The 20,006-nt window shown below is 37.1% G+C and overlaps 4 protein-coding genes across 5 annotated transcripts in view; 2 read left to right on the forward strand and 2 right to left on the reverse strand.

Moving 5' to 3' along the window:
* Positions 1-1,785: 1,785 nt before the first annotated feature.
* LOC147298228 (COBRA-like protein 10) lies at positions 1,786-3,924 on the forward strand. The gene is made up of 2 exons (XM_086229642.1): positions 1,786-2,377; positions 2,501-3,924. Exons 1-2 carry the CDS (start codon positions 1,786-1,788, stop codon positions 3,922-3,924), a joined length of 2,016 nt encoding a protein of 671 aa, XP_086085768.1.
* Positions 3,925-5,611: 1,687 nt separating this feature from the next.
* Positions 5,612-12,976, reverse strand: LOC147298229 (Ypt/Rab-GAP domain of gyp1p superfamily protein). 2 transcript variants are annotated; one of them, XM_086240172.1, is made up of 11 exons: positions 12,459-12,971; positions 11,789-11,884; positions 11,165-11,268; positions 10,438-10,670; positions 10,033-10,155; positions 9,764-9,852; positions 9,397-9,502; positions 8,776-8,873; positions 6,757-7,026; positions 6,110-6,193; positions 5,614-5,954 (listed from the first exon to the last, which is right to left on the reverse strand). In XM_086240172.1, exons 1-11 carry the CDS (start codon positions 12,546-12,548, stop codon positions 5,940-5,942), a joined length of 1,308 nt encoding a protein of 435 aa, XP_086096298.1. In that variant the 5' UTR covers positions 12,549-12,971; the 3' UTR covers positions 5,614-5,939. The 2 variants fall into 2 exon arrangements, with proteins under 2 accessions (XP_086096304.1, XP_086096298.1); XM_086240178.1 differs by lacking the exons at positions 8,776-8,873; positions 9,397-9,502 and having other exon boundaries at positions 5,612-5,954; positions 12,459-12,976.
* Positions 12,977-15,320: 2,344 nt separating this feature from the next.
* Positions 15,321-16,965, forward strand: LOC147298230 (early nodulin-like protein 9). The gene is made up of 2 exons (XM_086229209.1): positions 15,321-15,607; positions 16,200-16,965. The coding sequence occupies exons 1-2, from the start codon at positions 15,391-15,393 to the stop codon at positions 16,613-16,615; spliced, it is 633 nt and encodes a 210-aa protein (XP_086085335.1). The 5' UTR covers positions 15,321-15,390; the 3' UTR covers positions 16,616-16,965.
* Positions 16,966-17,652: 687 nt separating this feature from the next.
* LOC147298231 (protein disulfide-isomerase 5-4-like) overlaps positions 17,653-20,006 on the reverse strand; it is an 8,569-nt gene continuing 6,215 nt past the window's right edge. The window contains exons 11-15 of the mRNA XM_086241822.1: positions 19,719-19,865; positions 18,991-19,212; positions 18,172-18,324; positions 18,008-18,085; positions 17,653-17,929 (exon numbers count right to left, since the gene is read on the reverse strand). Coding sequence (XP_086097948.1) covers positions 17,852-17,929; positions 18,008-18,085; positions 18,172-18,324; positions 18,991-19,212; positions 19,719-19,865 — 678 coding nt within the window. The 3' untranslated portion in view covers positions 17,653-17,851. The remainder of the gene's footprint in view (positions 17,930-18,007; positions 18,086-18,171; positions 18,325-18,990; positions 19,213-19,718; positions 19,866-20,006) is intronic.

Consider the following 20,006-nt stretch of genomic DNA (forward strand, 5'->3'; position numbering starts at 1 on the left):
TAATATTTTTTTTTGTGTTTTAAGAATAAGGCTCTATAAAGCCCAATTTCTTAGTTTGAACATCAGTTAAAAAAAAGAAAAAAACGAAGTATACAATAAAATTAGACAAGAAAAATCAATATTAAGATTTGCGTATTTTCAGCAATTGGTGGTGATGATGATGATTAGTGCAGCAAATATGTAAAATTTAATGTTTCAACAATAATTTTTTACATGCTTATAATAAATATCTAGATGAACACACAAAATTCTTATGAATATATTTTAGGGGTATACAGTCACTCAAAAAATGTGTTATACTATTCATACTAATTATACGAGGATTTAAGATATGTATAATGTACACAACTTGACAATCTCATCTTACCTTTTTTAATAATGGAAAAGAACAAAAAAAATTTACTTTTAGACACTATTGAGAATTATTTGTAAAGTATTTTGAGATATTGGTGAAAACTAAATAATTATATTTTAGCCTTTTGTCTCCGTTTTGGTGTCTTCTATAGTATACTAATTATAAAAACCATCATTCTTTGTTTTTAAGCATTAACTTGGAAGATGCTTACTTGAACAAATGGTGTGGCTACTCTGCTGTAGAAAATGTTTGCTTTCGTAGGTGCAATGAAACACCAATCATATAAAGATACAGTTTTTTGTTTGATCATTTCAAGATGCACCTTGCAATTAATTGTCATCGTTTTTTTTTTCGGTGGCAATTAATATATCATCATCCAATTGAGAGGTAAGCCATGGGCCATACGTATTCCATATGTTGTCCCATAAATCATTGTTCCCATAAATCATTGTACACATTGGTGTTTTTCAAACACCACAAGAGTAACCTCATCATGAATATTAATTGTTATACTTTAATTTGATTATTTTAATTAATCATGTCATTGGACTTAATAATAATTCAACTTGTTTATTAATTATACATGTATTTCGATTGATTTACATATATTGTGAATTAGAATCTTACAATCAAATTCCTCTTATTTCTAAACCAAACATTTATCACTCGATCATAAACTTCTCATAAATAAATAAAATTCTAATTTATTCTGATGATAACATGACTATGATAAATAATCATATAATTTTACAATTCATACAATACCATAGCAACATATGAGAAAAAAAAAATTTAGATATTTTTTGTTCACATAATACTAGTTAACTTGGTCTAATTTTATAATTCATAAATATATGTCGATCAACATGAATAAGAGACATGTTAATAAAAGGGGTTGAGATAATATATGCCAAGCAATCCAACACATTAACACGTATGTATTATATATGTGTCAGTTTTGCAAGCTCGAGAGGAAACTTCTTTTCTTTTTGATTTTTAATTTTTTAATTTGTCGGAGAGAAAAACAAATTAAAAACAAAAATCTAACTTATTAACAAGCGCGAAACGGCACCGTCTAGGCCAGTTGGCTATTTAGAGGTTATAACGTTGGCCTTAGTTTTCCTACATTAATGTGTACCAGAAAAAACGAACACTGCGTTTGCATGCAAAGCTCAAAACCTCCGAAGCTGTCGTTAAAACTAGAGGAAGAGAATCGAGCTTGACCCAGTCGGTCTCAAGTGTCTCCTCTCTTTTATACGTAGCCATCTCTCTTTCCTCTGGGGTTTACTCAGACTCCCCGGCCTTTCCTCAACCGCCGCGTCCTCGCGGCCGCCGCTCTCTCTGTCTGTCTGTCTGTCTCTCTGAGATCCCAATCAGCGTCCACACAACCTCAGCCTCGAAAACAACCCCCAAAAAAACAAAAACAAAAAATGGAAAAATGTACGAGCATGAAAATTCCATGGAACCTGGTGGTACCAATAATTGCATTGTTTCTCGTGACATTTTCGTGGAGGTTTGAAGTTTGTAACGGACAAGATGGTGGGGATGATGCACCGACGGAGATCGCAGCAGCCCCGGAGCAAGAAGACTGCGACGGCATCTTCTTGCAGTACAATTTCATCTCGAGGGAAAAGGAATTCCCGCGCGTGAAAAACGTGACGGCGCAGGCCTGGGCGTTCAAGTCCCAGGCCACCATACTGAACGCTGGCACGACCGAGCTCAAGGCGTGGAAGATGTACGTAGGGTTTCAGCATCGGGAGATATTGGTCGCGGCAAATGGGGCTGTTGTCATCGACGGTGGTGATCTGCCGGCTGAGGTTGGGATCAACGGGACTTACTTGGCCGGATACCCCAACACCGACCTTAAAAACTCCATCGAGACGGCTGGGGATATCAACCAGATTCAGAATAAGATTGAGTTCATAGGAACGCAGTTCGGCCTCGGGAAGAACGCCATCCCCATGCCCAAGACCATTCGCCTTGTCAACGACGGCTTTAAGTGCCCTGCAGCTCGTATTCGTGGTAAGCTTAAGATTACAATTTTGAAGGCAAACTTTTTTATTTGTAGAATCATATATAAGTAGGACTTGTAACTCCATCAACTGAAACGTACATAAGCTTTGAAATGTGCATGCATGCATGCAGGGAAGAGAGAGATGTTGGTATGCTGCAAGGTGGACCCAAAATTCAAGGCGAAGAAGGTGGCAAAGACAAAATTCATGCATCGGCAGCAAGGTGATCTGTCCATGACATACGACGTGATCCAAGCCTTCGGCAACAACTACCTTGCCCAGGTGAGCATCGACAACAACCACCCCTTGGGCCGTCTCGACCACTGGAACCTAACCTGGGAGTGGATGAAGGGCGAGTTCATCAACACCATGCGAGGCGCCTACACCCACCGAAGGCAGATCTCCGAATGCCTCTACGGCCCCGCCGGAAAGTTCTACACGGACTTCGACTTCTCCAAGGCCGTCAGCTGCGACAAGAAGCCCGTCATCGCCGACCTCCCCGCCGAAAGAGCCAACGACGACCAGGTCGGGAAGCTCCCTAAGTGCTGCCGCAACGGCACTCTCCTCCCCAAGGTCATGGACAAGGACAAGTCCCAGTCCATATTCCAGCTCCAAGTCTTCAAGCTCCCCCCCGAGGACAACCGAACCGCTCTCACTCCACCCCAGCACTGGAAAATCGAAGGGGTGCTCAACCCGACTTACAAGTGCGGCCCGCCCATACGGGTCGACCCGACCCTTTTCCCCGACCCCAGCGGCCTCCAGTCCACCACCTCCGCCGTGGCCAGCTGGCAAGTTGTGTGCAACATCACGAAACCCAGAGTGTCCAGGTGTTGTGTGTCGTTCTCCGCGTTTTACAGCGACTCGGCCATCCCGTGTCCCACGTGCGCGTGCGGCTGCGAAGCGGATGAGGTGCAGAAACAAAAATGCGACCCGAAGGGCACGGCGATGATCCTGTCGCCGTCGACGCTGCTTGTGCCGTTCGCGAACCGGACGGAGAAGGCGAAAGCGTGGGCGAAGATAAAGCACAAGCAGGTGGCGAAGAAGCTGCCCTGCCCGGACAACTGCGGGGTGAGCCTGAACTGGCACGTGGACTCGGACTACAGCGGGGGGTGGACCGCACGGCTGACGCTGTTCAACTGGGGGAAGGAGGCGTTCCAGGACTGGTACACCGCGATCCAGATGAACAAGGCCTTCGAGGACTACGAGAATGTCTACTCCTTCAACGGGACCAAGATGGAGCAGGCCAAAAACGCAAAGAACACCATCCTTTTCACCGGGCTCAAGGGCTTGAACTACTTGATCGAAATCAGGAACGGGTCCAACCCGAACAAGGACCCCATGGTGCCCGGGAAGCAGCAGTCGGTGATCTCCTTCAAGAAGGGCCACTACCACGGGATCAATATACGGAAAGGAGAAGGCTTCCCGTCCAAAGTCTTGTTCAACGGAGAAGAGTGTGCGCTTCCCAAACACTTCCCCGAGAGCGGTGCAGACCAGCTATATGCCAATCTCCTCCTGCTCTTATTCCTCGCCATTCCCACCTTCGTCTTCATCACATAACAAATTCTAACCACTCAAAAAAACAAAACAGACCTTATCATAACTTGTATAACTGCAACTAGTTATTACGTACAAATGAGGATGGATTCGCTTGGTCAACCATTTTCTGGCTTTTCGTAGGATATGCATGCAGCTGTCTAATTAATGTACGTTGTAGTAAAACTGTTGGAATCATAATTAGAAAGATGATCCAATTTCGATATATAACTGAATTTTCAATAATAATAATATTAAATTTACTACAAAATGTACACATATTATTTATAAAAGAATACAATCTGTTTTGGCGTTCGCCCATGCTTTTGTGCTTACATTTGTTGAGGCGTTCGTCCTTTCAAGAATAATTAATCCCATAATTTGAATTCTTGCAAACCCATATATATTTATATATCTGTGTCCTTACATATGTTAAAACAGTAACCAAACAATTAAATACACTTAATTACGGAAAAACTTCTAAAGAGGCTAGGGATCCCTCTTCTTCAAAAAAGAAAGGACCCTATTATTACGCCCATCTCGCATAATGATCTCTGTTCATACCATGAATTTCAGAGGGTTTAAACTTGGCCAAGGGATTACTAGCCCAAGTCCGAAGCCCAATTTCAAGCTCCACCTGCGAATCAACAAAGCCCAAAGACAGATTTTGCCTGATCCACCTGTGCGCTTAAGTTCCGAGGGGTTCATTCTCCCAAGATACAACAACATTTGCTTAACATTTAGCTAATTTATCGCGCCATATTGTCAGTGTATAAAAATTTAAAATACACAATTTGGAGAGGGAAAGCTGAAGTTGGGATAGCATTACGCTTTAACTAAGTGTTAACAATATATAGAAAGGCTTTAATGCCAATTAAGTGAGTCTGTGTCATGTTCAAAAGGGTCTTTGGGAGCATAACTATACCAGTGCAAATTAAGCTTTGGTTGTACGTATAATGGGTTCTGAGGGTTGTGCATGCAAGTTTGAGTTCTACTTCGGTTGTATAAGTGAAGGTGAGAGCAGGTGACAGGATTAAATATATTTCTCATTATCTCGAGGCTTCCTTTTCTTATGAAGCAAAAGAAATCACATTAAACGATCAATTGCTTATAATCATAACCCATTTTATTATTTATCGCAAATACTGTATTTATCTATTTATTTGACCATGGTGTATAAAGAGCCTTACGAATAACTAGTATATCACGGGAATGTGGTGAGCATGTACTCGAGTCAGGAATCAGGATTAATGGTATATCAAAGCTAACCCAGTACCACCCTATATATGGACTTAGGATACTATAGCTTTAATGAATTTGGTCAGTAACAATTAACAAGGATGTTTGGGTTTGATTGCAGACCCTAATAAATATGTTGGAGATTTTAGCGAGGGAGATATATTGTACGTGTTGTTTTCTCTTTGTGTGTATATGTTAGCATGTGCTGAATTTTACTTTTTTTTTTTGGGTGTACAAATCAGCAGCTTAAAGCTAGCAACTTCAAACTATGTCTGAACTATAGAGACACAACCTCAGGGAGACAGTCTTCCACTGAAGAATTGATAAAGTCTTATCCACCCTACTCTGTACAATAGACTTGGTATAAAGCAACAATTACGTGTCTGCTTTAACTGCATATTGAACTTAGCTGCATAAAAGAAAAAACTGTAAACTAATTTCAGGGATTAGGGTTGGAGCACTGCATAAGCACAAGCTTTTTTCAACTCTCATAATTTCATTACGAACATATGGTTATACAAAACATAGGCCTTGTTTAAGGCCTATAAAGAATATTTTCAATATACAAATAATTGGGATTAATTTCTCAGGCCAAAAAAAAAAAAAAATGGGACTAATTTCACAAACAATCGCTTTTGTGGGAATATTTTGCAGGTTAAGCCAACTGTGCAGCTGTGTGTACCGTGAGCCAAGATTATGTGGAAGTACATTATAGTCTCTTGCCAAATCAAGTAAAAGAATGTAAGGAACATTCTATTACTTCTAGATCGACTGCCCAAAAACTCATGTGCAAAATCATGCTATGGCTTCTTTGCCTGCAGAAACAATGAATGAGCTAAGAGTTAAGCAATGAAGGGCAAAAAAATCATGTGCACACACACAGAAAAAGGACAGACATGAATATCACCAAAAAAAATTTAATAACAACATCATTATATACAACACTGCTCCTAAAACAAAATTACAGTACCCTTTTTAGATATTTCTTGTGAAGTTTCATTGCTCCAGTGCAAGCTTTTTTGGCATCCAAATTTCCAGTTATGTCGTTCAATATCTGCAGAGAGATGACTGAGTTAACATACGCGTAATAGTAGTAAAGAAAAGTTAACTTCTAACACAACCAACTGGAGATTGACCAACTCCACGTATTTACCAATGCCCAACTACTCTTGAGAATTCTTTTGCCTTTCTTCCTTGGGGCTTTAGAAATTATAAACTAATCATTTGTGAGAGAACACAACTATAGCACTGATTCTACTCCAAACCATGTTTTGCGGCTTTCGCCTACTGCTGGTCATATCCATTTTTACAAGGGAAATAGTTTTAGGGTTGGCTGATGAATGTCAAAGCTCCAGGTTTTTTCACATTTAGATGTAAAGTGTCTTCCTACTATTATTTCACTCATGTTTTTTGTTTTTGTATTTCTATTCTAGGAAAATTTAAGAGATACCATCCAAATCTTGAACTTAGAATGGGTCCTAGAGAAGAGAATGAATTTATCACCCGGCTGGCACCATATGGACATGCTTTCTGCTTACTTATGTAAAGCCATCTTCAATATTATCAGCAAGTTCAAGGTTTTTAAAGCATTGCAAATCATCATCTCATAATGCTAACCTTAACGACATCATCAAGACCCCGAGCTTCTGTCAGTAGCTTTGAGCTCTTATCTTTCAAGACACTGGCAACAAGGAAAACAGATATTGGGAGCGGTGCCTCTGTCTTTGCTCCACTTTTCATATTTTCCCTCTCATACTTCCCACACTGACGTATTGACTTTCCTCTACCTTTAGATCCCTCACCCTTTTCCTTTTCTTTTTCACTATCAGTATCAGACTCTTCATACACGGTGAACAAGTCAGGGTCGTATTCAAGTGCCCACATCATCTGTTAAATGTATAAATGAGACAAGTTAATACTAATACAAAAAGACATTAAGTTCAACATGCCGGAAAAGCGATGGACAATAGTTATCATAAACATGCATATGCCATGTACACACGTAGATTCACAAAGGAAAAGGGAAATTTCATTCATACCCAACAATTTGCTCTCCTTACCCTACACCACTTTTTAACATGAATGGATCTTTGTACCCCAATATGAATTGGCCATTAAGGACAAATGATTTTTTTTTTTTTTAAAATATAAGTTTACTCTCTATACCCTACCAGCTGCCAATAATCTAAACCCAACCCTTCATCACTCTTGCTCTCACTACCAATCCCAATTCCAAACCCTAACAATACCTTGGCACTATATGATTGAAAAAAGTGGCTTTTATCGAATGGAGGATGAAACTGTTCCTAGGGAGCCTCCAAACGAAGTAAATGTTTGTATTTTTTTACATTTTTTTTGAAATTTTTCGTGCATCTAGGCAGCTGGTTCGTGTTTCATTCGGCGAACCAATACCGAACACGATACCAATATTCGATAGGAGTCAATCGAATAGTGAAAACTATTTCGGTGGATGGCTACCGAATAGAAGTTATATGTTCAGCTGTCGTCCACCGAAAACCTCAGTTATGTTCGGTTAACCCCCGTAAACAATGTAATTTCATATGCTTTGAATCCCTTCAGTGGGGGGTGTCCAAATTGAAGTAGCTAATTTGGTGCCTGTCCACCGAATACTATCATCGTATTCGGTGCACCAGTGCTGAATAACCCCCCAACAGAAACAATCCTTAGATCCTATGAACCAGCAAAAAATACCATGTTTTATGTCAAAATCTCAACAAAACATCAAAATTAACAAAAAATACCAACAAACAAGTACTAAAGCATATGAATGGTGAAATATCTACTTAAAATTTGTGAAAGATGATAGAAATTTTTAGAGTTTCGGGATGCCTTTAATGGAGAAATCTTACCTTTTTCTTCAATATGGTTGGGTTTAGGGATGATGACATATGTGGGTATTGTGAGCAAATTTCACATTGGTGTAGGGTTTTACAAACACGAGGGTATAATTGGAATGTTGTATGGGTATAGTGAGTAAATGACAAAATATTAAAGTGTAGAGTGCAGTGAGCATGTAAGGTAAGGAGAGCATATTGTAGGCTATAAATAGAATTTCCCATAGGAAAATCAATATATAAATATATATATATATGTATATGATAAAAAGAGAAAATGGAATATAAGGACACTAACTGCACTTGTTGCATGCTTATGTAGGTCAATCAATAAATGCGAACATAAACACCAACAAGGTGTGACTATATTTTTGTTACTCCCCTTAAGTGATGTCAATAAATACAAAGTTTTGACTCTATTCCACCTGGACCACTTGTGTCCCAAGTTAAAAGACTTGATTTGGGTTAAGGTTTAGTCTTCAATATAAAATGGCGAAAATTTTATAATCTATTTTTTTATGTGAAAGTGCTAATTTTGTCAACTTTTAGTTGGAAAAGATTTGGCCCAATACAAGAGATTTTGCAGAAATATTGAAATCAAGGGAACTAGAAATAAGTGGAGGAAAGTTTGAGTACAGAAAAAGTCTAAATTTCTTTCCCAAAAACAGTTTCAGGGTTTTCCTAAAAGCATTGAAACATATAATAATTGAATACAGAAAACGAAAAATATCCAAAGTTGTAATATATAATAAAAAAAGGTATAACAGAAACTTATTCTTACCTCCCAAAGGTATAAAGAATCACAAAAAGAGAATTCTCGACGAAACAAAACCATAAGCATCCGGAAAGCAAATAAATAGTTCCCTCCACCTAGTGTCTCTGTACTCCAATCAAACATTTCTGTTACTATATTTTCTTGAGCATTAAATTGAGAGATCAAGAGAAATATGATACATGCACACAGCTAATTTTTATCTCCAACACACCGGTGAACACAAAATTCATGTTCTCCAACCTTTGGATCAAAATCCAGCAGTTGATATTAAAATCCTGATAAAGTACGCCTCATCAAGAAAAAAATCCCGATAACAAGCTATTTTTCTGATAAATCCCAGTCATTGAATTTTGATCCATCGGTTGGCGAGCAGGGATTTTGTAAAAAGTAGAAATGTGGTATCTTAAAGGTTTATGTATATATATATATATATATATATATATAAGAAAATTCTCTAAAGAGGACATCAGTGATATAAAATTACAAATCATTAAGAAATGTGGTATCTTGAAGATTTATATATATCTAGGAAAATTCTCTAAACAGTAGAAATGGGATTTCACTGAACTATGGCATAATTGTCCAGCTTAGTGCACCAAATGCAAAAATACAATTTTAAGGCAATACCTAAGTGCTGATGAAGTTTTGGGTCAATGACTTGAGTAATTGCAGCCAAATTACTAAGTTGTGCCTCCACCCCAACAGAGTTATCAGTACATCTGAAATTTCCTCGCTTTAATTTTCAAATAAAAACACATCATAAGAAACTGGAATCCAAATTGAAAAACAAAAAGCATCATAAAATAATTGGGTAGCTTAAAGAACCAATATGTAATTCAAATGGAAAGAGAAATGGTGCAGCTACTTTTCAACAGAACAGGAGTATATTAATGAAAATTGCAAGCATGTTAAATAATCAGCAGATGCTATGGTACTGGTTTGATGCAATGCTAGAATAAATATAGAAAGCCAAAGATTTAGTTCAAAATGTTACCAATCTGCGCATCAAACGTTCAAAGCACCAAAATGCATCTGCTTCATCTTCAAGAAGGATAATCATGGGGGAGCAAAGATCACTCATTCCTGCTCAGCATGATCATAAAAATTCAGAGTTTAGAAGCAGCATTTTGTTGCAAAAATCAATATAAACTGTTGTTACCTCCAAATGTTTGGGGATGGGTACCAAAAATCAATATAAGCAATTTTTTTTTTCCCATTCTAATGAAGCCACAGTAGCAAAATGATCATTCATATACTACCCACCTTGACAATAGCCGACATCTGTATCTATCCAGGCATACACAGCTAGAATATCCCAAAGTTTTGATAAGTTTTCTTGCTTCTCGTAAAACACCAGTGTCCTGTCAGTGCGAACCACATCAAGACCTGGCATATAAATAGAGTCAAACCGAAAAGTTATTTATCAAATGTAAAGAATTGTTGCTTTCATCAACTGTTGCAACCAAGTGATGTAAAGAATTGTATTAACAATGTCATAAGTACTTCACAAGCTAAATTAATTACATATGAGAAGACATAGCGAAAACAAAAGAACCGACCAAAAAAAAAGTCTAGAGTGAATCTTGTGCAAGCAGAAATTAGAATAAAAATTTAAAAAGAAATTCCTTAAAATATCAATACATATATATATATATATATATCACTAACCTATTTGATGTAGAGTAAGCAGCCACTGGATTATTTTCTTGTCCTTCACCGGTTGCAAAGCATTAGCAGGGTTTGTACTTGAATCATCCTTGTTTGGATTCATTTGTGAAAGTACTATTGGATCTTGAATGGGCTGACCATCTTCGGTGATTACAGGGGCAGTGATAAACCTACCACTTCCAACAACAGGAAACATTTGGCGGCAATCTTCCTTCCACCTAGCATATTGCTCCCTGAAAAGGGCAAAGCATGCTGCTTAACAAATTATACCCAATAATGGGACTGGTAAACAGTAGAAATGGGGTATCTTAAAGGTTTATATGTATCTATGAAAAATCTCTAAAGAGGACATCCACATTTATATATACATGTGTGTGTGTGTATTATCAAGCAGTATGACATGTTATATTCCCAGACTGTCAATCTGGACCAATCATCAGGTGGATTCTTGTTTGACTATATGGTCTAGATTGACAGTATGGAACATAATGCCAGATCTGGCAAGAAAACATACCCAAAACATACTATACATAGATTTGGAAATACACACAACCCACTCAAAATAAAGGATCCTTTTCTTGTGAAGAGGGAACCATTATTCTTTTGCTAGCATGTTTCCACTTGTCAACTAAATTCATTTCCCAGTGTGCTACCCACTAGGAAACATTAACAGACTTAAGATAAATAAATTTCAAGTAACCCAAGTGAGGCAGGAAACAAGAAATACCTTCGACGTTGCCGGATTTCCTTTCTTTCATCATATGAGCTCTTAGGATCATAACAACCAAGCAGGAACTCCCAAACTTCTCCTCTGATTGATGGATGGATCCCCTGATGGGCAAAAGTAATACATTATGCTCAGTATTAGCCTTGAAAATTGGTTAATTTATATAGAAAATTATTTGCAATTAAAGACCTAGGCATCCACAAAACAGAAAAAGACAAACTACTACCAGACTTGAGAAGAAATAGAAGGTCAAAAAAGGAAGCATCTATGTTACATAAATATTCAAAATAGAGTGAAGTAATAGTTGGTCTGATTTTTCAATAAACCAATGGCTCAGTGAAATAATTCAGCCAGGCTAAGCGTTAAACATTCTTGTAGGAGAAACAGTTGGTTTTGATGTGATTCTAATATACAAAAACAAATTGAGTGAGTTCAACTCTCTATGTCAACATTCAAACCTAACCAATATGGACATGTATTGATTAGGATTCTCAAAGATGTTATAATATCTGGTTATACAAAAAGATTGATAGCTACAGAAGAACACAAACGTGAATTTTACCAATATACCGAATGAATCTACACATGCTAGTGCCAGCGATTGAATCATAATGATTCACTCACCCCGCGATGGATCCGACTTAAAGTCTTGCCTATATCCAGATACCCTTCTGGAGAAAATGCAGCCTGCCATTTTCTTACACTCAGAGTTTTACCTGACTGCATAAGCAAATAAGAACAAGGAGTTGAAATTCGAAAAAAACACATCATGGCATTGAGAAATTGAAATAATCAAGTAATTGGAATACTTGCAGACATTTCTTTTTATAGCATACAGCATGCATATAGGGATATATTTAAAGTTGTGCACAAGCAATCCAAGTGATAAGTGCAGCTAACCATAATCCTAAACACTGAACTAAGTATATCCCCAGCATACTACGAACCCACAAGATCCTGGTAACTGTGATCCTTATCTCCCAACTAATCATAGGTCTGTCCTATATTCTCCTTCCAACATTTAATAAGGTGAACAAAGCCATATAACATTAATCAGCAGGTTAAAGGGACAAGCCAGTTTCTATAGAATTGCCCAGTGCACATTACTTTGTGATCCATATTAATTCGTAAAGTCATGATCTTAATCGAAATCTAGCACAACCCACTATCAAATCTGATGCATTAAGAAATATATTGGTTTTCAAATTGGAAATAGATCCAAATTAAGACAATGGGTACCTAAAGAATCAACCTTTATATCAATTCCAACAATTAAATAAAGAGAAAAATGAACCTTGATTTTGAAGCGGGTTTTGGGTACATCAGTACACTCAGGACGGACTTCATAGAAAGAATCAGCAGGAGTTTCAGCGGCTCTCCACATTCCAATGCTCCAAAAACAGTTTCACAAAACACACAGACAGAAATAGACCAAAACCCAAAAACAGAGACTGTTTCTTCTTTTCTCAACCAGCACTCAGAACTGGAAGAACCCCTTGGAAGAAGATCAACCAACCAAAACCCAGAAGACAAAATTCCTCAGACCCTTCAGGGCAAGATTCCAAGGGGACCCAGATGAATTAGCTGGCCAGACCAAGCTCCCATATACAAACTCCAAAACCAAAACAAACCCAACAAAAAAAAAACCAAAACAACTGTTCTCTTCTCTCCCTTCTTGTTTTTTTAATGTTTCTGCGTTTCTCTTTGTTTTTGGTATTTTGCTATTAGGTAGGTGGTGTTGGGGGTGTGACTGATGATGATGGTCCTGCCAAAGTAGATGGTTCCCCACCACCCCTGAAAACAACCCCCAAATGGTTGTTAATTTTAACGTCCTCTAGTTTCTTCCTTTTCACTCACTTTTCACTGTCTAAATCTTGTAGAAACCGTACATTTCCTTCCCAAAATAAAAGGGGAAAACACCTATATACTTGGGTCTCATTCATTAGTTTACTTTTGTTTGTTTTGAGGTTTTATTATCTTTGTTTTTCACTGTATTTAGTTAATTCACCATTTTTGTAAACTATTTGTTATTGGGTTTTGGCTTTTTTTGGAAATGGGATTGGTGGTTTTTGCAGAATTAGATTTGGATGGGTGAGAGATTTCCTACGCCATCACTATCGCGGGAACACAGAAGCAAACAGAAGTTGGGACCGAGTCAAGTCAAATGCATTGTGTGGACAGTGACCGAGTATGTATCGCTTGGATGGATTTTGGAGACTTGGAGTGGGTCAACATGTAAGAAGCAGACTTTTAGCCTATGAATCTCAAGCCCACAAGTACAACAAAGAAACTTTTTTTTCTTCATTTCTTTTTGGTCAGATTCAAACAAACATTGTTTGCATCTCAGATCATTGGTTGTGTCAATGTTATATTTTGTCATTATATTGCATATCAGTATATTTTCTTTTACCTTCTAATATTAAAGGTGTCTCCAACGTCATAAATTGTTTCATATGATGGAGCCTCCACATGTATTCTACTTTTTTATATCAATAGTCCCAGTTAGCCGATTCAAGAGCGAATGTGAGATTATTCACAGACTTAATGTGAATGTCTGCACTTGAATATTTTTGAGACATTACTTATATTTCACATTTTAAAATTAGAGAATATCTACAGTGCGGATGCAGATATTATAGCACATAGATCTAAATGTAAGGAATATATATCCTAAAATGAAAAAAGTGAACTCATATAAATTTTAAAATCACCAATACGTTCACATGCTATACAAGGTATGCATCATAAAAAATTTCTTAATATTTATAGTTTCACAAATTTCTAAATTTGGCAATCTCAAAAATTGTACTATACTTGGCATATCAAATCAAATCATCAAAGTTTAAAATATCATAGAAGATTGATAAACTTTGACCACACTAGTGAACCCTCTGCATAGAGCTCTGTAGTTTACTTGAACTAGACCTAATTTGTCTTTTACAGAAAATCAAGTATGCCAGTTTATGCAGGTAGACAACCAGGTTTACTCACTTTTGAAACTATTAAGAGAATTTTACTTTCAAAGTGCACTATCAAGTATCAACTTATATGAAATTTGGTTTAAAAAAGGTTGTCAGCTTTTGCAAGACTACTCTAGTGCAGATTGTCGTTTTGTTTCTCTGTGTGACAAGCTTTCAGTTGGTATCACTCATTTCAGCTTGAAGGGGTGTAATGAGAAGCAAATTAACTACAACAGCAAGAGAGAATGGAAGAACTTCCAGCTCAAGGGATTGGTTGGCACAGCTACATCACAAACTATACAGTTGGGAAGTTACAATTCAGTTAGGGAATCGTTTTGTGATCTACATTATGATGAGCTGGGGTTGTTAAAGCTCATGAATCTGATTATTATATAAAAATAACAGTCTGTAATCCTAATTATTCATGATATATAATATTAATTAATCATTTATTACAAATCTATTATTTATTCCAGAATTCTCTTCATTCTGTTTTTCCTTTTCATTTCAAGCAGTTTGGTTCACCTGAACTTGATAAATTTGCCTCTGGACAAAGTGATGAAGAGAAAATTTATCTGGAACTGATAATTTAAAACAGGAGACTATACATTTAGGGTCATTCTATACTGTAAAATGTGTACTAATATCTACAGTGTTAATAATTACAGTTGGTATAAAGAGAGGAAAAAGACTTCACATTTTAGTGAAAAGTTCAATTGATCTAAAGTAAGGAACAGAGATAAGGTGATCTTTTCTTCAGTGAAAATATTATTGCAAGAGTACTTTAAGAGAGAGAGAGAGAGAGAGAGAGAGAGAGAGAGATAACTATAAACCCCCTGCAGGCTCTGTGTGAATGAAAATCGTTAATTAATTAATTTGTTTAACCCAGAGCACAAGCCATGAATAATAAATATTCTTGATAATGGTCAAGCAAAGTATATATAAACCCACAGAACAAGTTAAATAAAAGTTCCAAAAAGTGCCTAAGAGCAGCCTAGTTAGCAAGCTCTTATGATCTAAAAGTGCACATATGCTTTGCACTGGAAGCTAAGAAACCCAAAGTGAAAAAAGAGGAATAAGAAAAAGTTGCAAAAGCTTCACTGACGCTCTGCAGCATGTAAAGGTTCCATTTCCATGCAAACTCTGCCTACAAAAACCCCTACTCATCACACCATTCATATCACCCTTCATCTTCATCCAAAACTGAGGCTTTCACAGTCTTGGCACATTTGGTTTGTTTATACCAACTTTCATTAATTTTCTGCAATGGCTAACCCCATTAATATTCTGAGATTGAACTACAAAACCAATGCAATGGTTCATGTACTGGGGCTTCTCTGTGTCTCTCTGTTACTGCAGAAGAGTGGTGCAGCTGAATTTGCAATAGGAGGCTCAAAAGGTTGGAGTGTTCCCAATGACCCCTCTGCTATTAGGTATGATCAATGGGCAGAGGGCAACAGATTTCAAATTGGAGACTCCATAGGTAATTCAGTTGATGCTTTATCTTAATTTTAGGCTCTATATGTTGGTTTCAACTCTCAACATATCAATACTTTTGAGGAAAGAATTATATTATATCTGCATTTCTATTTTATATGGATGCTGAAAAGTCCAGAACCAGATGCTGAGTTGCTTGCAACATGCATTACTTAGAAAGTGGAAACTCATTATCAATGAACATATGTTGTCATTATTCATGTTTACAAATTACAATCCATTGAGGATAATACAACAAAAGTTATATATTATAATATAAGAGTGATGCCCTCTTGTTAGACAGTCTGCCATGTAATGCTAACTAGTTACTACACATACGTGGAGCCAACTTTATTGGTTCGGGGGCCTAAAATTCTTACTTTTTATCTGAGTTGGGTTAGACCATAGTCCAGGATCTCAAATAGTTTAAGGCCCTTAATCTGGTGGACTCGTGTCTGAATATGCTGTCCTCATGCACAGTTTGTCAACATGACATGTATTTATCTCGTATATAAGAGATCATTTAAGGTACAATAATCACTACCACAAATTCATGCTCCCTAACAAATATTAATTTAGTTGATCAACTTGGATTGCAGTGTTCAACTACCCTTCTGGCCAAGACTCAGTGCTTCGAGTAAGCCAAGAAGACTACACCAATTGCAACACTGATTCATCTACAGCTGAGAAATTCAGTGATGGCCACACTGTGTTCCAATTCAACCAATCTGGGCCATTCTACTTCATCAGTGGTAACAAAGACAACTGTGTCAAAAATGAGAAGGTGGTGGTGATTGTGTTGGCAGATAGAAGCAATCAAAATGCAAATGGTACCACCCAAACTCCTCCATCTCCACCACCTCCACCGGCAGCAGGAACAGTTGAGATTAACCCGACTCCAGCTCCTGAAAGTAGTATCCCTCCTCCACCTCCCAGCGCAGCTTCATCAGTTTTCATCAGTGTTGTTGGGTCCATCGGAGCATTTGCTGCATCCTCATCACTTTTACTATTTTAGTATAAATAATACTAGAGGTACCACATTTTGATTGCTTGTATCACATCTTTAATAGAAGTGAGAACCATTTATACAAGTGAGTCTCGCCTCTAACCGAAATGTGGTACTAAAATGTGAGATACTTGTTTCTTTGAAAATTTCCTTCTGTTTTTCCTCTTTTTGGGGTTTATTTTTTTTATTTTTCCTTAAGGTCAGTATATTGAACTGGCTTTGGACTGGTGCTTGATATTCGTTGTGGCAGTTGGGGAATAAGCCGACAGTGGTATACTCTTTATTAGTGTGCTTGTGAGACTCCACCAAAAAGAATAATAATGTAAATTTACATGATGAAATAAATAGATTTTTACATTGTGTATTGCATGCAAGATTTATTATTTCTGTTTGCATCTTTTTAGTTTCTGGTGTTAATTAGTAAGAAGGTACCTTCAAATTGTGCTTCATGACACTAAGATATGCAAAATTTTGATAGAGTGAGCATGCTCATGATTGTGGAGGCAATTTGATATATATTTCTATGAGAGGAACTTACATGTACCTATTATCTCTCTCTTACTCTTTCTCTCTCTCTAACTGTGATAACACATGTCCTTATAGGGACAAGTAAGTTATTTTCTATTTCTATATAGTAACATAACATGTCAAATTGTGGAGAAATTATTCCATAGAACGGATACATGGCTGACATGGTGTATCAGGGTGTATAAGTCTAATTAAATTGCAACATCTGGCAGAGGTTCTACGAATTAACTCTAATTAAATTGTGAAACTAGTTTGGTTCTTAATCGGACGCAGACCGAACACACATGGCATACAATGGCGTCTTTGGCTGTTTCGACGTGTTAAATTAAATTTTGCCAAAACACGCCTGTCTATATTAATGTATACTTTGGCTTAAAGGTCACCAACCAATCAATCAGCCTAGCCTCGTTTGACAATCAAGAGAACCCATCTCACTAATAATCACATATTTCCCCAATGGTTTCTGGATAAATATAACAAAAGCTAATATATATTGCATGCGATATGAAGCATAGAAATCTTTATAAAATCACTTCTTGTATTGGCAACTCTAACCGCCAAATGTGGCACTTGTCATCTGCTTCATTGCATGTTTTGTTGTTTTTTTTTTTTTTTTTTTCCTAAAAGGAAAATGTGGTTGTTAACAGAACAATCCTCACTAAATCAGGTATGGAAAATAAAGAATTCCTTGTACACTAAAGAAATTTAATCTATCTATCAAAAGTTTTTGCCTAGCTCAACCTTCTTCATCAGTCTAAAAGTGTTGTGCAGAATCGAATCCATTATTCCTGCTACCTGGAACCCAAAGACAAGAATGAATTAGTAAGCATTCTGGAGAGAAGAAGTAAAGAACCACAAATCCCAGATACCAACCGTGAAAACGCCTCCAATAATGGCGCACACATTCGTGATAAAATGTGAAAAGGATTTCTGGTTTTCTGTTATTAAAACCTGGTTACAGAAGGCAAAGAAAAAGAAAGATAAGAAGCAAAGAGAGTAGAAATCTAGTACACAAAAATTATATGTTTGTTAATCACCTGCATGGGGGAGAGCTCAAAATGGAACTTTGTAACAGGTATGTGCAGACTCTGCACCAAACTGCTGTGGGCTGTGTACTCATATTCCTCAACTAGTTTATGAGATCTTCCTGTGATGACTTCCGTTTTAACTATCTGAAGGTAATGCTCTATCTGCAAATTCAATCATCAGAAAATGTACTTATGTAGAGCTTAAACATTAGAAATTCTTCACAAGCCAAAGTAACTTCATCAATAATCTATTCACTTGTCAATCAATAAATAATGAATAAGTTGAAAGAAAATTACTATCAAAGAAGAGGAATCAATACTATTTTAATACTGAAAAAAAAAATACCATAAAATAACAGGAATCAAAACTATTTGTGTTCTAACTTCATCCAGAAGGATATGTTAATTGGGCATAAAAGGTCTCCAGGGAGGTTATGATATTAATACAGGTAAATGGACTGTTTTAAATCTTAAGGGTGAATAAATATTCCAAAATTATAAAATAGGATCATTCAAAAAGAGAATATATTCAAAATTTCAAAACAATGTACGGGAACAGATAGATGGGATCATTCAAAAAGGATTTGAACCACAAAGAAATTCTAGAATGAAACATTATATATAGTGTGTAGTAGTGTGTACCACCATCTTCATGCACCAATATACATACAATTACTAAAAATGCCTAAAATTATCATGCGCATGCAGCTATACATCTCTGATTTCTTTCAGGCAAAATTGACATGCTGATGGACAAGCACACAAAGAACACCAGAGAAGCAAACATACTACCAAAATAGGAAGAATTATGTATAGTGAAAAACTTACTGTGACATTAGCACCCACATCATGGTGATTTATGAAAGATCGACCATTCAACCTATCATGACTTCGACCAAGATAAGGTACCAATCGCTTCACATCATCCATCACCTTAGGCGCAATCGTCCTACCGAATGAAAGATGTGATATGATGTGAGACATGTTCATTTGAGAAGCATCGAAGGAATGAGCCCCTGAATGGGCTGAAATGATAAGGTTTCCTGGAACCTGCACAGTACAGGAGAACACATCTAAATTCCAACTGAATAATAGCAGCTAAGAGTTGCTTTCTAAAGATATAACGCATTTTCTTGTAAAATATTATCTTTTAGTTTTTCACATTAACCATCAAGTAGAACTTAAAAAGCTTATGGAAGTTCTCTTTTTCCTTTTGGTAGGACACTTGAGGTACCAAATACACAAAACTGTAGCTTAGTTGCTAAAATGGCCAAAGTTTTATGCATGAAGAATCCAAGGTCAGCCACAGCTGTCATGACTGCACCTGTGGTTCTCAACTGCAGGGTGCACTCGTGTGTGTACTGCATTGGTAACCTAAATTGGGCCGCACAAATTTCATTGAAACTTCTCTCTATTCATAGCAATCCCAAGCATGTGAAGCACCTAAGGCATGCTTAGGGAGAGGAAGAAAGCCAAGAGTTCAATGACAATAACAATTTTGCATATGATTACATGAAAACATGTCCAAGATTTCTATTGATTGTTTGGAAGATCACCTTCTTCACACGCACATATCCTTCAATTCTACATCCTCCAGTCAATGGTGCTGGTCTTTTTGCATTCTCAGTCCCATTGTCAGATTTACCCTCCAAAGATAGTGTTTGAGACTCCAGCGGGATAGGTGCAACCAGAGCTTCCATTGTCTGCAAGGGATGGAAACTTTAGATCAGATGGATTTGCAATAACAATTGGGGCATTGAATTAAATTAAAATTCTATCAAGAAGTATTAAATAAACTAGCTCAAAGTCAGTTAAACATGGACAGTCAGGCTAATTGAAACTTA

This window comes from Dryas octopetala, chromosome 1, assembly GCF_963921425.1.
Source record: "Dryas octopetala chromosome 1, drDryOcto1.1, whole genome shotgun sequence".
NCBI lineage: Eukaryota > Viridiplantae > Streptophyta > Magnoliopsida > Rosales > Rosaceae > Dryas > Dryas octopetala.

Bases quoted from the DNA above. Each gene is read 5' to 3' on its own strand.
- LOC147298228 (XM_086229642.1), top strand. From the start codon at position 1,786: ATGGAAAAATGTACGAGCATGAAAATTCCATGGAACCTGGTGGTACCA. The intron at 2,378-2,500 runs GTAAGCTTAAGA...GCATGCATGCAG, and splicing joins CCCTGCAGCTCGTATTCGTG to GGAAGAGAGAGATGTTGGTA.
- LOC147298229 (XM_086240172.1), bottom strand. From the start codon at position 12,548: ATGTGGAGAGCCGCTGAAACTCCTGCTGATTCTTTCTATGAAGTCCGT. The intron at 10,156-10,437 runs GTTAGTGATATA...TTTATATGCCAG, and splicing joins GCTTACTCTACATCAAATAG to GTCTTGATGTGGTTCGCACT. The intron at 8,874-9,396 runs GTATTGCCTTAA...ATTGGAGTACAG, and splicing joins AAAACTTCATCAGCACTTAG to AGACACTAGGTGGAGGGAAC.
- LOC147298230 (XM_086229209.1), top strand. From the start codon at position 15,391: ATGGCTAACCCCATTAATATTCTGAGATTGAACTACAAAACCAATGCA. The intron at 15,608-16,199 runs GTAATTCAGTTG...CTTGGATTGCAG, and splicing joins TCAAATTGGAGACTCCATAG to TGTTCAACTACCCTTCTGGC.